This window comes from Phocoena sinus, chromosome 3, assembly GCF_008692025.1.
Source record: "Phocoena sinus isolate mPhoSin1 chromosome 3, mPhoSin1.pri, whole genome shotgun sequence".
Taxonomy (NCBI): Eukaryota; Metazoa; Chordata; class Mammalia; order Artiodactyla; family Phocoenidae; genus Phocoena; species Phocoena sinus.
The window spans coordinates 63146769-63164869 of NC_045765.1; the positions used below are offsets into that span (position 1 = coordinate 63146769).

Here is an 18101-nt window from a genome sequence, read left to right on the forward strand (position 1 = left end):
TTTAAGGAAACAGCACTCTGCCTAATAGACATATAGAGAACACTACATTCATCAGTAGTAGAATACATCTGCTTTTCAAGTGCACATAGAATATTTTTAAAAGTAGACCATAGGCGGGACATAAAGCTCAAAAAAGAAAAGATTTAAAATTTTACAATTTATAGTTTTTGACCACCATGGAATTAATTTTTTTAAAAAATTACAAAAACACAACTGGAACAAAGTACAGCTTTTGAAATTCAGGAGTATATGTTAAATCACTTGTCAAAGAAGAGTCACTATGAAAATGAGAAAATATTTTGAACTGAATGAAGGTGGCATATCAAAACATGAAATTCATTTTAAGCCTTTCTTGCTGAGCAATTTAAGCCTTAATGCTGTTAGAATGAAAGGCTGACGTTAGATGAGTTAAGTATCCACATCAGGAAATTAGAAAGCAGCAAACTATACCAACAGAAATTAGAAGCCAAGAAATAATAAAGATAAATATAAAAACCAGTGGCATGTCAAGCAAACTTAAGAATCAGCAAAGGCAAAAGTTTGTTCTCAGAAAAGGATAATATAATTGATAAATCCCTGCCAAAAATAATCAAGAATGAAACAGATACTACATAACCAGTGTCAGTAGTGAGAAAGGATACAGTACTCTATGGATCTAATGAACTTTAAAAAAAGTAACAAAAGAAAGGATATTATGAAAATTTTAAATAAGTTTGAGATTTTAGAGAGTCAAATTCCTTGAAATACACAGCTTACCAAAACTGGCACACACCCTCACACAAACAGAAAATCTGCATAATCCAATATATAGAAAGAAAGTGAACCTGTAATTACAGACCTTCCATTTAGAAATTCAGACCCACATGGTTTCACTGGTGAATTTTTCCAAACATTTAAAGAAGAAATACATAAAGTCTAGCTGGAAACAGAAAAAAATTGAATATGTTCCCTTAATGAGCCCAGTTTAATTTTTTTTTATTGAGATACTAGTGACATATAACATTGTGTAAGAGCCCAGTTTAATTTTGAGAGCAAAACCTAACAAGGATATTACCCAAAAGCAGTATTACAGGTCATTTTTTAAATGAAAATAGATTTTTAAATCTTCAAATATTAGGAAATCAAATCCGAGTGATACATAAATAGGGTAAAATATCATGACAAAGTTGAATTTATTTCCATAGTTGCAAGATTGTTTTAGTATTTGAAAATCAGTATGATTCATCGTATATATATTTTTATATGAATTTATTTATTTATTTTTGGCTGTATTGGGTCTTCGCTGCTGTGCGTGGGCTTTCTCTAGTTGTGGCGAGTGGGGGGCTACTCTTCGTTGCAGTGCGCGGGCTTCTCATTGCGGTGGCCTCTCTCGCCGCAGAGCACGGGCTCTAGGCGTGCAGGCTTCAGCAGTTGTGGCACATGGGCTCAGCAGCCATGGCCTCCGGGCTCCAGAGCACAGGCTCAGCAGCCGTGGCACACGGGCTCAGTAGCTTTGCGGCATGTGGGATCCTCCCAGACCAAGGATCAAACCCGTATCCCCTGCATTGGCAGGCGGACTCTCAACCACTGCGCCACCAGGGAAGCCCTGATTCATTATATTAATATAATAAAGAAGTCAAATGATCATCTCTATAGATACAAAAAAAAGCATTTGATAATACTCAAAACCCATCAGGATTTTTAAAACTTTTAGCAAGCTAGAAAAAGAGGGAAACTTTCATAATCTTATTAAAGGTATCTGCACAAACCTTACAATAAACATTGGAAACCTTTTCCTGGCATTAGGGAATATGTCAAAGCTCACTCCAAACCCAATGTCTAAAAAGTCCTATATAGTGCATTTAGGCAAGGGGAAAAAGATTAGAAATGAAAATATAAAACTGTCACAAATGACGTGATTTGCATATAGAAAATCCATAAATAACTACATGTGAACTTTTAGAATTAATAAGAAATCATTTCAGCAGGGTCACTCGGTACTTGTTCATATATAGAAATCAACTGTATTTATATTTATGAGCAACAAAACGTTAGAAAAATAGAATTTAGTAAGAAAACCATTTATAAATGTCAAAAACATCCATATACATCAGAATAAATCTAACAAAAGTTATAGGAGACTCCTTACATAGAAAACCATAAAAAATTTTTGAACTCTTCCTCAGCTCTAGATCAGTTGAAAGAATCAATATTTTTTTTTTTTTTTTTTTTTTTTTTTTTTTTTTATGCGTTACGCGGGCCTCTCACTGTTGTGGCCTCTCCCGTTGCGGAGCACAGGCTCCGGACGCGCAGGCCCAGCGGCCATGGCTCACGGGCCCCGCCGCTCCGCGGCATGCGGGATCCTCCCAGACCGGGGCACGAACCCGTGTCCCCTGCATCGGCAGGCGGACTCTCAACCACTGCGCCACCAGGGAAGCCCCTAGAATCAATATTTTTAAGATGTAAATTGTCTCCAAATTGATGAAAAATTAAGTGTAATCCCCATGAAAATCCCAGCAGATTTTCTTATGGAGATCAAGAAATTGACCTGTGACCTAAATAAATGTCATATACGAGAATATATTTACAATAACTACGTAAAATACTTTAGCATAAACTTAACAAATTTGCAAAGACATTGTTTTTAAATGCTCTGCAAAAATATAAAATGCAGCTTGAACAAAAAATGAGATACCATGTTCTCAACTAAGGAGTTATCATCATAAAGGTATTCATTTTCCTTAGATTATCTTGTGAATTTAATGAGATTCCAATGAAAAATACCATCAGAATGGTTGTTGTTTTGTGCCTAATACATTTGGAACAGTAAAAATTCAAGAAGAGCCTGAAAAGACCTGAGAAAGATGAGCTGCTTAGTGGAGCCAAGTAAAGTTTTTAAATACTTAAAATAATTCAAAAAGGAGAAAAATATCTCTTAAAAAAAAAGTGATTTTATTATATGTAAAATTGTTGGTTTAGGGGCTTCCCTGGTGGCGCAGTGGTTGAGAGTCCACCTGCCGATGCAGGGGACACGGGTTCGTGCCCCAGTCCGGGAAGATCCCACGTGCCGTGGAGTGGCTGGGCCCGTGAGCCATGGCCACTGAGCATGCGCGTCCGGAGCCTGTGCTCCGCCACGGGAGAGGCCACAACAGTGAGAGGACCGCATACCAAAAAAAAAAAAAAAAAAAAATTGTTGGTTTAATTCCCAGGAGTTTTTATTTCTGGTGACTTTAAGAACAATTTTTTTTTAATTTATTTATTTATTTATTTTTTGGCTGCGTTGGGTCTTCGTTGCAGTGTGGTGGCTTCTCTTGTTGTGGAGTACAGGCTCCAGGTGTGCGAGCTTCAGTAGTTGTGGCTCATGACTCAGTAGTTGTGGCTCTCAGGCTCTAGAGTGCAGGCTCAGTAGTTGTGGCACATGAGCTTAGTTGCTTCGCGGCATGTGGGCTCTTCCTGGACCAGGGATCGAATCCATGTTCCCTGCATTGGCAGGCAGATTCTTAACCACTGTGCCACCGGGGGAGCCCTCTGGTGACTTTAAAAGACAATATTTTGTCTTTGCATTTTTAATGGGGTATCTCATGAGGACAGAAAGGGTCAGTAGTTTCATTTTTAGTAGTAATGACAGTTTAAAAAGTTTTATGTAGATATGTGTGTGTGTGTGTGTGTAGACACATTACATATACTTACATGTATGTAACTTATGTGATGATAATAATATATACTTACATATATAATCTTATATACATAAATCATTAGGAACCGATTATGTAGTATCAGGATGTTGGTGGTAATGTTGATACTGTTAAAGCTATTATATATGTATATATAACATACATGTGTATAGATAACCTAAGTGTATAAAGAGAAATTTTTTGTTATTAAGATACATTTAATGTAATTGGATGTAATTAAATTTATTTTACAATGATTATAATTAATGTAATGTAGTTAATATATGTATATGTTATTGTCATTAGGAATTATTTTTTTCCAATATAAAAGAAAAAGAGTTGTACAAAATAAAAGATATGAAGTAAAACTCTAGTGCAAAATTTGAATAGAATATGTCAGCATTTGTCTTAAAAATATTTCCCAAGTTCACTTTATGAAAAAAATGTATTTCTTAGGGCTATTCATTGCAAAAGCTTAGAAGCAGCAACAAAAAAGTAGTTTTAGTGATTACTAGTGTTTATAAGAGCCCAGATGGTGAGTAAATAGTATTTCCCCACTAAAACGATATAAGCCTCCATAAAATAATAGCTTACATCACATGTGGAGCAGGAAATGTATTAGACTAGGATTTCTTGTGTCAGAAAGCAAAGAAATATCAAAAAACTATTGGGAGTCTCTCAGAAGTTCATAACTTAAAATGGTATCTTGAGTATCAAAAAGTAGTGTTAAAATTTTTTGTCAGGAAAGGTTACTGAAATTGATTAGAAACTTTTTCTGCCTTTGTTACAGAGATCTGTGCCCTTGTCTCCTTTGGTCTCTTAATTTGATTTATATTTATAGATTTTAAAAATATTAAACTACCCTTACATTCCCAGTAAATGCTCAGCCTGAGTTATTTGTTATATTTTTCTGAGTTTCTAGGCTTACTTTGATAATTGAGTTTAGGATTCTTGCATTCATTATTTCTTAGTGAGATGTTAGCTCATAATTTAATTTCTAGTACTCTTTTGTCATCTTTGTATCTGGATTCTGTGGGCCTCAGTACTTGGAGGCTGTTAACTCTTTTTCTGCATTTGGTATAAGATTTTTTTTTAACCTGAGAAGATTCTTCCGTTTACATTCTTTGTGGTTTCTGACAGGTTTGGATTTACTTCTACTTTTTGGATTTACTTTTATGTGCTTTGTATATACTCTACTTTTTTTTCCTCTTGTTATTTTTACTCTCTATATATAATATAGTAAGTTCTTTTTTTCCACTCTCAACTCCCTCCCCCAGTACTTCCTTAGATACTGTATTTGGTCTATTCTTTTCTTGCTAATTCCAGGTTACTTAAAAGTAACCCAAGTTAATAAGTGGTAAAGTTGATAAAAGTTTAATGCTGGCCACTACATCCAAATGTAATTGCTGTTGACCAGTATTTTAGTTCTACTTACTTATTCCACAAATTTTGTCTTACTTTATTGTTTTATACAGTTGTTATTTGCTCAGATTTAACCATGTATTTAGCATTTCTTTGCTTTTAGTTATTTCTTGGATTTGAGACCTTACTTATGGGAACATTTGTGTTATATCTGAGGCACACTCTTTAAATTTTTCTTTAATAAAGGGGTTTTGTTGGTAAACTTTCAACTGGGTGTATTGTTCTTTTTCTTAATTTTGCCTGAAAATAGCTTTATTTTGTATTATTCTTAAGGATTGTTTTGCTATGAATGCAATTTTAGGAGAAAAATCCTTTTTTTTCTCAGCAGTCAGTACATTCTGTTTTGTGGCATCTGTTGTTTTTTGAGAAGTCAGTTATTAATTTAATGCCCTTCCTTTATAGCTGATCTATCGTTTCCTTCTGGCTGCGTTGAGTCTTCTGTTTATCTTTTCTGTGTGGATTTGTAGTTGTAGTTTTTTAAGTATCCTGATTTGGATTTGTTGGAGAGCTTTGGGCTGTCTTTTTTTTTTTTTTTAACTAAAAAAATCTCATTTTCTCTTTGGACATTGTCTTCATTTTTCTATTATCATTTTCTTGAACTTTGTTTAAATATATGTTAAATATTTTCATCTTATTCTCTATATTTCTTTTTTCTTAATAAATTTATTTATTTTATTTTTGGGGGCTGTGTTGGGTCTTCATTGCTGCGCGTCGACTTTCTCTAGTTGTGGTGAGCGGGGCTACTCTTCATTGTGGTACATGGGCCTCTCACTGCGGTGGCTTCTCTTGTTGCGGAACGGGGGCTCTAGGCTCGTGGGATTCAGTAGTTGTGGCTTGTGGGCACTAGAGCGCAGTCTCAGTAGTTGGGGCGTGGGGGCTTAGTTGCTCCAAGGCATGTGGAATCTTCCCAGACCAGGGCTCGAACCCATGTCCCCTGCATTGGCAGGCGGATTCTTAACCAGTGCACCACCAGGGAAGTCCTATTCTCTATATTTCTTAAGATTTTTTTCTTGTTTTTCATCTTATCCTGACTTTGTGGTACATACTCTTTTATTTTTTTTAGCTCTGTTTTCCCAATTCACTAATCCTCTTTTTAGTTATATCTTAATACACCATTTAATTCCTTCATTTTTCTTTTTTACTTTCTCTCTCTTCCTCTCTCCCTGCCCCTCTTTCATTTTGGGTAATTTCTGTTGACGTATGTTTAAGTTCATTGATTCTTAACTTGATTGTATCCAGTCTACTGATGAGCTCATCAAAGGCATTCTTCATCTTTAGTACCATGTTTTTTGTTTCTGACATTTTCACTTTACTGTAATACTTTTCTTATGTCTGCTCCATCTGTCTAGTTATATTGTCCACCTTTTCCACTGAATCATTACCATATTATAGTTGTTTTAAATTCTGTCTGATATTCATCTGGGTCATCTCTTAATTTTCAGGGATTGCTCTGTTGATTGCTTTGTCTCTTGGCAGTGGATTGGGTTGTTTTTTTTTTTAATCCTTTCATTTTTATGTGAGTTGTTATTTTGTATTTGATACTAGATACTGTATGTAGAGCAATAAAGACAGAGGGTAGACAGTGTTTAGGCCTGGAGATGAACACACCTCTTCTGCTAGAATTGAGTTAGGTTTGGATTTTTGTTGTTGTTATTGTTAGCTTCAGTGCACCATCAAATTCCTCTAGTGTTACTTTGTGCTTAGGGGTGGGACTGGTTTTTTGGAAGATTTTTCTAAGTGTTCCTGTTCTACCCTCAGTTTTAGGCCTTCTCTGTGCTCTTGTGTTTCAGACAGGATATATTTCCATGTTCTTATCCCTCTTTCGAAGGTAGATGGCTCTTTCTTGTTACTATCTATTTGCTAGCTTGGCAGTGGGGAGGGAGGGCACTTGGGGAGGAATTTTTTTTTTTTTTTTGTCCTGGTGAATCCTTACCTGTTTGGTTGCTATTTATAATCTCTGGCTCATTTTCAAGTTTCTTTTGTTTAAAGTTTTTTATTTTATTATAGCTTTATATTTTCTGATACTTCCAATATTGGTATACTTGCAGGTGTGATTCTGCTACCGTTTTTCTGTCCATTATTGCTCATTATGTCTCTCGTGATTGGGTTTTGTTGTTGTTGGGGTTTTTTGTTTTGGGTTTTTTTTTTTTTGTATATTTGTACATGACTTCATATGTGTTGAACTTTGGGTGTGGGAATTCCTTGAGGTTTGGGTTAAAGTTGCATTCTTACAGAGAGGTTTTAGATTTGTTTTTGCCAGTTGCATGTATGTTTTTAGTCCTGAACTTCTTTAAATTTTTTTATGTGCTTAAGGTACTATGAATTAAAACTACAGACCTGCATGAAGGATGGCTTCTGTTTTGAATTCCCTCCACCCCCAGCAGTCCTTTTCTCAGTGCTAAGCAAGTTTTCTTCCTCTCCCTTCTGCAGGATGGGCTTAAAGCTTGCATTGAGGGTGTAGCTCTTTGGAATGAGTAAGTCTCCTTTGGATTCCCTGCCTTTGTTGGATTCTCTATTTTATTTCCTATCTCTCTCGTTCCCTACAACCATCAAAGTGGAAAGTCTTGTCTCTAAAGTTGAGAAATCATCTGCTAGATTGGGGCTTTGTTGCTAGCCTACTTCCTGGCATTTTGTTTTCACTTCTTTCTTTGCATTTGGATTCCTTATTTTTCTGACATTTCAGTATGTGTTTATGAGGTTTCATTTTTAAAACTCACATTTCAGTTGTAATCAGCGGGAGCTTTACTAAGAGTGCTTAATCCTTTTTCCATTGTTTGGTTTTTCCTTTCATTTGGTACTTTTCCCCACATTTTTAAGGCTAGAAACTCCTTTCCTAAATTTAATTTACTACTGTTTCTATTTTGAAAAACATTTATTGTTTAAATTTCTGCTTTTGCTCAATAAATGGTAGCTATTGAAAGATCTAAGAATATGGATATGATACTGGAATTTTACCTAAAGTAAATAATCTAGTTCATCCTGTGGGATAGGGCAGTATGAAGGAGATGAACTTCTTAGTCACACTTGGTGTTTTCTTTAAATATTCATTCATTCATTTTTTTATTTTTGGCTGCACTGGGTCTTAGTTGTGGCAGGTGGGATCTTTGTTGCAGCATGTGGGATCTTTAGTTGTGGCTTGCATGAGGGATCTAGTTCCCCAACCAAGGATTGAACCTGGGCCCCCTGCTTTGAGAGTGCAGAGTCTTAGCCACTGGACCACCAGGGAGGTCCCCACACTTGGTTTTTGAATTGTTACTCACACACTTCTGTGAAATACTTAAGTTTTGTGAGACTCTGCACCATCCGTTAACACAGAAAGAGTACCTATGTTGTGAGCCTTAAAGGACATAAGTAATAGTTTCTGGTACTTGGCCTAGTATAGTGATTTAGAAGATGAAATGGTTCTCCCATCATTTTTTAGAAAAGGAAATTGAATCTCAAGGAGATAACATGTATTTGCTACCTATACAAAATTCTGTAGTTTTAAGTTGGAAATCAAGCCCCTGTCTCTTCTGGATTTTACTTTTCAGAAGAGTAGTATTCAGTAACATATTCTGCCTGCCTGTATATTTCTTGAGTATTTTATACATACTTCCAAGGGCTTAAGATATTTGGAGAGAAAGAAAGAATTTAATGTAATGCTCACTTTGGCAAATGTTTTGAATAAGTGAACAAAGATGAATGTAAATACAATGCACTTCCTCTACTAGGTAGCTTGTAGTGAGGTAGGCTTATCTAATAATTATGGCCAGTATGCTTAGTGCTATAGAAGGGGTAGCACCTGCGTCTTGAGGCAGAGGTAGGGTTGTTTGAACTGGGTCATGAGGTATGTGTAGGATGCTGAGATGTTAGCAAAGGAGGCATGGGCTTTTAGGCAGAAATAACGCATATGTATGTAAAGGCCTGAAGGCAGTCCTGTTTATGAGAAGTCCAGGTTGTGTGCACACAGCAAAGCAGTCAAAAGGAATGTCTCTTGTGGTTACGGAAGAGATGGCAGTTGAGATGTGTCTTAAATGATTGGTAGTGTTTCAGCATATGAAGATAACATGGATAGGATAACAGAAATTGAGTAAATAAGTAAAGTTACTTAGCACAATGTAAGTTATTTATGTATAGGGACCCATGAATAGTCACATTGATTTGGCTGCCGCTTACTCTTGAACTCTCAAACCTACAGAACAGCTTAGACATCACCTCTTTCTGAGAAATCATCAGGAAATTGTGCATATCTCATTAGAGCTTTTATGTGAGAGGATTTTTTGTGGGGAGGAGGATACGGGAGCAGTTTTTCCAGGCTTCCATGTATAAGATAAAGTGATAAAAATATTTTGGGAATGGAGCATGTATGACTTGGAATATCAAATATAATAGTTTAAAATTTATTCGGTAACCATTAGAGGTCCATTGTAGCATTTTGAACAGGAGACCTGACATAATGATGATTTATCTGACCATGCCATATGGAACTGGAGAGGAACATGACAGAACCAGCAAGTTCAGGACTGAAGTGATTAAGACTTGAATAAAGAATGGTGGTAATGGGAATGAAAGAAAAGGCATTGTGAAAGGGATTTCTAAACAAAGATTTGACAGGTTCTAAGAAATGATTGAAGATAAGATATGGAAGACAAGCAGGGGAATTGGAAATGTTGGAATTTCATACTTGGGTGACTAGGAAATTTTTGATATCAGCAAGAGATATGACATTAGCAGGAAAAGTAGTTGAGGGAAAAAGCTGAAATTACCATTTGTTATTTATTGGATGTGAGGTTAATTATAAACTCTACTTTAGAGCATGTCAATATTCCTTTGTAAAAGTAATTTCTAAAAATTATGCTATACTCTGTCATTAGATGGGAAAGGTAGTCCTTTTTTTTCTTCTAATTTTACTGAGATATAATTTACATACAGCACTGTATCAGTTTAAGGCATAATGGTTTGACTTACATACATCGTGAAGTGATAAATCACAGTAAGTTTAGTGACCAACAATCATCTCATATAGATAGAAAATTAAAGAAATAGAAAAAACTTATTTTTCTTGTGATGAGAACGCTTAGGATTTGCTCTCTTAACAACTTTCAAATATAACATATGACAGTATTAATTATATTTATCATGTTGACATTATATCCCTAGTACTTGTTTGTCTTATAACTGGAAGTTTGTACCTTCTGACTGCCTTCATCCAATTTCTGCTCCCCTCAGCCCCCACCTCTGGGAACCATAAATCTGATCTCTTTTTCTATAAGTTTCTTTGTTTTTGAACTGTAATTGACCCAGAACACTATGTTAGTTCCTTTTACCCAAAGTAGTGATTTGGTATTTCTGTACATTTCAAAATGATCACCACAATAAGTCCATTTACCATCTGTCATCATACAAAGATATTATATAACTATTGACTATATTCCTCATGCTGTATATTTCATATCTATGACTCATTTATTTTACAGCTGGAAGTTTGTACTTGTTAATCTCCCTCACCTATTTCTTTCCTCCCGCTCCCCCCATCCCCTGGCAATGTAGTCTTGTATCAGTAGCATAAGTTTTGGAAACAGGCCTGTATGCCAGGTCACCTTTAATAAGTATCACTGTTGTGAGACTGAAAAGTCGCTGATCTTTTTGGATTTTACTTTGTTCACGTATAAACTAGAAATAGTAATACCTGATTACAGGGCTGTTGTGTAAACTAAATAGTATAATATATATCCATGCTGTCCTATAATAAGCCCTCAATAAATGTTAGTTTTCCCTTCTTCCTTAGAAGATGCCAGCCTTATTTATTCTTGACTGTTTTCACACATTAAGATGGACATCAAAGAATAATGCATAAAGCATTTTTGTTTCACTGTTAGGAATTCACTGAAGTCATAACCATGATTGTTTGCTAAATAAAATATGTGTATAATCAGGCAGTTTGTAATTAGACTAACTCGGAAATTGTAGTTATTGAATGTGTAGGTGTGGTTAACATCCTTCATTTCTGGTAAATGACTTTACTTAGAGGGTGTATGTTTATGTGAGCAACAGGGACTATTTCCTGGAAGGAAACTGTGGTCTCCAGATCTTTATGATAATGTCACCTTTAGTCTTTCTGAAGTCATGAGCATTGTCCTATACAGACTGTTTCCTTCAGGCAGTTTCGTGCAAGTAGTAAATGAAGCCTTATGCGCCTGTTAAAACTTCAGAGACTGTCAGTAATATGGAAAAATTGGATGTTTAATCAGGAATGCGAACATGTGTTTCAGGTAGAGAATTCCAAAGATAATGAAGATAGTATTCTACAAAGAGAAATTCCTGCCAGACAGTCTCGACGAAGGTTTCGGAAAATTAACTGTAAAGGAGAACGTCAAACTATTACTGATGATGTGGACATTAACAGCTATCTTTCTGTGAGTATATTTAGGAACATTTCATGGGTATTTCTTACTTCATATGCAGTATACTTAATTTACATATATATATATTTTAACATCTTTATTGGAGTATAATTGCTTAACAGCGGGGTGTTAGTTTCTGCTTTATAACAAAGTAAATCAGCTATACATACACTTATATCCCCGTATCTCCTCCCTCTTGATTCTCCTTCCCATCTGCTTTATCCCATCCCTCTGCTTTATCCCACCCCTCTAGGTGGTCACAAAGCACTGAGTTGATCTCCCTGTGCTATGTGGCTCCTTCCCACTAGCTATCTGTTTTACATTTGGTGTTGTATATATGTCCATGCCACTCTCTCACTTCATCCCAGCATACCCTTCCCCCTCGCTGTGTCTTCAAGTCCATTCTGTACGTCTGTGTCTTTATTCCTGTCCTACCCCTAGGTTCTTCAGAACCATATATTTTTTTAACATTCCATATATATGTGTTAGCATACAGTATTTGTTTTTCTCTTTCTGACTTACTTCACTCTGTATAAGACTCTAGGTCCATCCACCTCATTACAAATGACTCAATTCTATTTCTTTTTTTTTTTTTTTTTTTGCGGTACGTGGGCCACTCACTGTTGTGGCCTCTCACGTTGCGGAGCACAGGTTCCGGACACGCAGGCTCAGCAGCCATGGCTCACGGGCCTAGCCGCTCCACAGCATGTGGGATCTTCCCGGACTGGGGCACGAACCCACGTCCCCTGCATCGGCAGGCGGACTCTCAACCACTGCACCACCAGGGAAGCCCCAATGCCCCAATTTTGTTTCTTTTTATGGCTGAGTAATATTCCATTGTATATATGTGCCACATCTTCTTTATCCATTCATCTGTTGATGGACACTTAGGTTGCTTCCATGACCTGGCCCTTGTAAATAGAGCTGCAGTGAACATTGTGGTACATGACTCTTTTTGAATTATGGTTTTCTCAGGGTGTATGCCCAGTAGTGGAATTGCTGGGTCATATGGTAGTTCTATTCTTAGTGTTTTAAGGAACCTCCGTACTGTTCTCCATAGTGACTGTATCAATTTATATTCCACCAACAGTGCAAGAGGGTTCCATTTCTCCACACCCTCTGCGGCATTTATTGTTTGTAGATTTTTTGATGATGGCCATTCTGACTGGTGTGAGGTGATACCTCATTTAGTTTTGATTTGCATTTCTCTAATGATTAGTGATATTGAGCTTCCTTTCATGTGTTTGTTGGCAATCTGTATATCTTCTTTGGAGAAATGTCTATTTAGATCTTCTGCCCATTTTTAGATTGGGTCGTTTGTTTTTTTGATATTGAGCTGCTTGTAAATTTTGGAGATTAATCCTTTGTCAGTTGCTTCATTTGCAAATATTTTCTCCCATTCTGAGGGTTGTCTTTTCATCTTGTTTGGTTTCCTTTTCGTGCAAAAGCTTTTAAGTTTCATTAGGTCCCATTTGTTTATTTTTATTTCCATTTCTCTAGGAGGTGGGTCAAAAAAGGATCTTGCTGTGATTTATGTCATAGAGTGTTTTGCCTATGTGTTCCTCTAAGAGTTTTAGAGTGTCTGGCCTTACAGTTAGGCCTTTAATCCATTTTGAGTTTATTTTTGTGTATGGTGTTAGGGAGTGTTCTGATTTCATTCTTTTACATGTAGCTGTCCAATTTTCCCAGCACCACTTATAGAAAAGGCTGTCTTTTCTCCATTGTATATTCATGCATCCTTTATCAAAGATAAGGCGATCATATGTGTGTGGGTTTATCTCTGGGCTTTCTATCCTGTTCCATTGATCTATATTTCTGTTTTTGTGCCAGTGCCATACTGTCTTGATTACTGTAGCTTTATAGTATAGTCTGAAGTCCGGGAGCCTGATTCCTCCAGCTCCATTTTTCATTCTCAAGATTGCTTTGGCTACTCAGGGTCTTTTGTGTTTCCATACAAACTAAAATTTTTTGTTCTAGTTCTGTGAAAAATGCCATTGGTAGTTTGATAGGGATTGCACTGAATCTGTAGATTGCTTTGGGTAGTATAGTCCTTTTCACAATGTTGGTTCCTCCAAACCAAGAACATGTTATATCTCTCCATCTGTTTGTATCATCTTTAATCTCTTTTATCAGTATCTTATAGTTTTCTGCATGCAGGTCTTTTTTCTCCTTAGGTAGGTTTATTCCTAGGTATTTTATTCTTTTTGTTGCAGTGTTAAATGGGAGTGTTTCCTTAATTTCTGTTTCAGATATTTCATCGTTAGTGTATAGGAATGACAGAGATTTCTGTGAATTAATTTTGCATCCTGCTACTTTACCAGATTTATTGATAAGCTCTAGTAGTTTTCTGGTACCATCTTCAGGATTCTCTGTGTATAGTATCATGTCATCTGCAAACAGTGACAGCTTTACTTCTTTTCCAATTTGGATTCCTTTATTTCTTTTTCTTCCCTGATTGCTGTGGCTAAAACTTCTAAACCTATGTTGAATAATAGTGGTGAGAGTGGAAAACCTTGTCTTGTTCCTGATCTTAGAGACAGTAGTTTCAGTTTTTCACCATTGAAAATGATGTTGGCTGTGGGTTTGTCATATATGGCCTTTATTATGTTGAGGTAAGTTCCCTCTGTACCTGCTTTCTGGATGGTTTTTATCATAAATGGGTGTAGAATTTTGTCAAAATCTTTTTCTGCATTTATTGAGATGATCATATGGTTTTTCTCCTTCAGTTTGTTACTGTGGTGTATCACATTGATTGATTTGCATATATTGAAGAATCCTTGTATTCTGGGATAAACCCCACTTGATCATGGTGTATGATTCTTTTAATGTGCTGCTGGATTCTGTTCGCTAGTATTTTGTTGAGGATTTTTATGTCTATGTTCATCAGTGATACTGGCCTGTGGTTTTCTTTCTTTGTGACATCTTTCTCTGGCTGGGCTATCAGGGTGATGGTGGCCTTGTAGCATGAGTTTGGGAGTGTTCCTCCCTCTGCTGTATTTTGGAGGAGTTTGAGAAAGATGGTTGTTAACTCGTCTCTAAATGTTTGATAGAATTCGCCTGTGAAGTCATCTGGTTCTGGGCTTTTGCTTTTTGGTAGATTTTTAATTACAGTCTCAATTTCAGTGCTTGTGATTGGTCTGCTTATATTTTGTTTCTTCTTGGTTCAATCTCAGAAGGTTGTGCTTTTCTAAGAATTTGTCCATTTCTTCCAGGTTGTCCATTTTATTGGCATATATAGCTCCTTGTGGTAATCTCTCATGATCTTTTGTATTCCTGCAGTGTCCGTTGTTACTTCTCCTTTTTCATTGCTAATTCTGTTGATTTGATTCTTCTGCCTTTTTTTCTTGATGAGTCTGGCTAATGGTTTATCAATTTTGTTTATCTTCTCAAAGATCCAGCTTTTAGTTTTATTGATCTTTGCTATTGTTTCCTTCATTTCTTTTTCATTTTTTTCTGATCTGATCTTTATGATTTCTTTCCTTCTGCTAACTTTGGGGTTTTATTGTTCTTCTTTCTCTAATTGCTTTAGGTGTAAGGTTAGGTTGTTTATTTGAGATGTTTCTTGAGATAGGATTGTATTACTCTAAACTTCCCTCTTAGAACTGCTTTTGCTGCATCCCATAAGTTTTGGGTTGTCGTGTTTTCATTGTCATTTGTTTCTAGGTATTTTTTTATTTCCTCCTGATTCCTTCAGTGATCTCTTGGTTATTTAGTGTATTGTTTAGCCTCCATGTGTTTATAGTTTTTACAGATTTTTTCTTTCAGGTGACATCTAGTCTCATAGCGTTGTGGTCGGAAAAGATACTTGATACGATTTCAATTTTCTTAAATTTACCAAGGCTTGATTTGTGACCCAAGATATGATCTATCCTGGAGAACGTTCCATGAGCACTTGAGAAGAAAGTGTATTCTGTTGTTTTTGGTTGGAATGTCCTATAAATATCAGTTAAGTCCATCTTGCTTAATGTATCATTTAAAGCTTGTGTTTCCTTATTTATTTTCCTTTTGGATGATCTGTCTATTGGTGAAAGTGGGGTGTTAAATCCCCTACTATGTTTGTGTTACTGTCGATTTCCCCTTTTATGGCTGTTAGCATTTGCCTTATGTATTGAGGTGCTCCTATGTTGGGAGCATAAAAATTTACAATTGTATCTTCTTGGATTGATCATTACCTAGTGTCCTCCTTTTCTCTTGTACTAGTCTTGATTTTAAAGTCTATTTTGTCTGATATGAGAATTGCTACTCCATCTTTCTTTTGATTTCCATTTGCATGGACTATCTTTTTGCATTCCCTCATTTTTGGTCTGTATGTGTCCCTAGGTCTGAAGTGGGTCTCTTGTAGACAGCATATATACGGGTCTTGTTTCTGTGTCCATTCAACCAGTCTGTGTCTTTTGGTTGGAGCATTTAATCCATTTACATTTAAGGTAGTTATCAGTCTGTATGTTCCTTTTACCATTTTCTAAATTGTTTTGGGTTTGTTATTGTAGGTATTTTTCTTCTCTTGTGTTTCCTGCCTAGAGAAGTTCCATTAGCATTTATTGTAAAGCTGGTTTGGTGGTACTGAAATCTCTTAGCTTTTGATTGTCTGCAAAGGTTTTAATTTCTCCTTCGGATCTGAATGAGATGCTTGCTGGGTAGAGTGATCTTGGTTGTAGGTTTTTCCCTTTCATCACTTCAAATATGTCCTGCCACTCTCTTCTGGCTTGCAGTTTCTGCTGAAAGATCAGCTGTTAAACTTATGGGGATTCCCTTGTATGTTATTTTTTGTTTTTCTCTTGCTGCTTTTAATATTTTTCTTTTCATTTAATTTTTGATAGTTTGATTAATGTGTGTCTTGGTGTGTTTCTCTTTGGATTTATCCTGTATGGGACTCTCTGTGCTTCCTGGACTTGATTGACTCTTTTCTTTCCCATGTTAGGGAAGTTTTCAACTACAATCTCTTCAAATTTTCTCAGCCCCTTTCTTTTTCTCTTCTTCTTCTGGGACCCCTATAATTTGAATGTTGTTGCATTTAATGTTGTCCCCGAGGTCTCTGAGACTGTCCTCAATTCTTTTCATTGTTTTTACTTTATTCTGCTCTGTGGTAGTTATTTCTACTGTTTTTTCTTCCAGGTCACTTATCTGTTCTTCGGCCTCAGTTATTCTGCTATTGATTCCATCTAGAGTATTTTTAATTTCATTTATTGTGTTGTTCATCGTTGCTTGTTTCATCTTTAGTTCTTCTACGTCCTTGTTAAATGTTTCTTGCATTTTCTCTATTTCCAAGATTTTGGGTCACCTTTACTGTCATTATTCTGAATTCTTTCTCAGGTAGACTGCCTATTTCCTCTTCATTTGTTAGGTCTGGTGGGTTTTTATCTTGCTCCTTCATCTGTGGTGTGTTTTTCTGTCTTCTCATTTTGCTTATCTTACTGTGTTTGGGGTCTCCTATTTGCAGGCTGCAGGTTCATAGTTCCCGTTGTTTTTGGTGTCTGTCCTCAGTGGCTAAAGATGGTTCAGTGGGTTGTGTAGGCTTCCTGGTGGAGGGGACTAGTGCCTGTTTTCTGGTGGTTGAGGCTAGATCTTGTTTTTCTGGTGGGCAGGTCCACATCTGGTGGTGTGTTTTGGGGTGTCTGTTGCCTTATTATGATTTTAGGCAGCCTCTCTGCTAATGGGTGGGGTTGTGTTCCTGTCTTGCTAGTTGTTTGGCATAGGGTGTCCAGCACTGTAGCTTGCTGGTGGTTGAGTGCAGCTGGGTCTTCGCATTGAGGTGGAGTACTCTGGGAGAGCTTTCTCCATTTGACATTACGTGGAGCCGGGAGGTCTCTGCTGGACCAGTGTTCTGAACTTGGCTCTCCCACCTCAGAGGCACAGCCCTGATGCCTGGCTGGAGCACCAAGACCCTGTCAGCCACACGGCTCAGAAGAAAAGGGAGAAAAATAGAAAGAAAGAAAAGAATAAAATTAAGTTATTAAAATAAAAAATTTAAAGTAATTTAAAAAAAGAAGGAAAGAAAGAAGAGAACAACCAAACTGAAAAAGAAATCCAACAATGATAGCAAGCGCTAAAAACTATACTAAAAAAAGGACGGACAGACAGAACCCTGGGACAAATGGCAAACACAAAGGTGTACAGAGAAAATCACATAAAGAAGCATAAACATACACGCTCACAAAAAGAGAAAAAGGAAAAAAATACATATATCTTTTGGGAAGTCTCAGGTCTTCTGCCTTCGTTCAGTAGGTGTTCTGTAGGAGTTGTTCCATATGTAGATGTATTTCTCATGTATTTGTGGGGAGGGAGGTGATCTTCACATCTTACTCCTCCTCCAACTTGAAGGTCCCCTACATATATTTTTGATAATATCAGCACTTGTGGCTCTACATGTAAAATCTGGGGCAGGTAAATATATCTATATAATTTTTTTAAATACTTCTGCTATGTTGAGTTGGGTAGAAATACTCTTACCAGTGCAGGATTTGTTTTTGTTTAAATGGTGTAAAAGAATTTTCTTAATGTATCTTTTTAGACATACTTGTGTATTTTCTTAGTTTTTTTGTTGCTTGAATGGTATATGTATGTATTTGAGTCCTGAGAACCCAGGGAAATAGACTCATTGGCAGCTTTTTTTCTCTTATGTGGTAAGGTATACAAAAGAAAT

At 36.5% G+C, this 18101-nt stretch overlaps 1 protein-coding gene across 9 annotated transcripts in view; it reads left to right on the forward strand.

Moving 5' to 3' along the window:
- The window catches only part of RAPGEF6 (Rap guanine nucleotide exchange factor 6), a 226987-nt gene that overhangs the window by 71253 nt on the left and 137633 nt on the right, over positions 1–18101 (forward strand). For all 9 annotated transcript variants that reach the window (XM_032626259.1, XM_032626251.1, XM_032626257.1 and 6 more), the window contains one exon: positions 11327–11470. In XM_032626259.1, coding sequence (XP_032482150.1) covers positions 11327–11470 — 144 coding nt within the window. The remainder of the gene's footprint in view (positions 1–11326; positions 11471–18101) is intronic.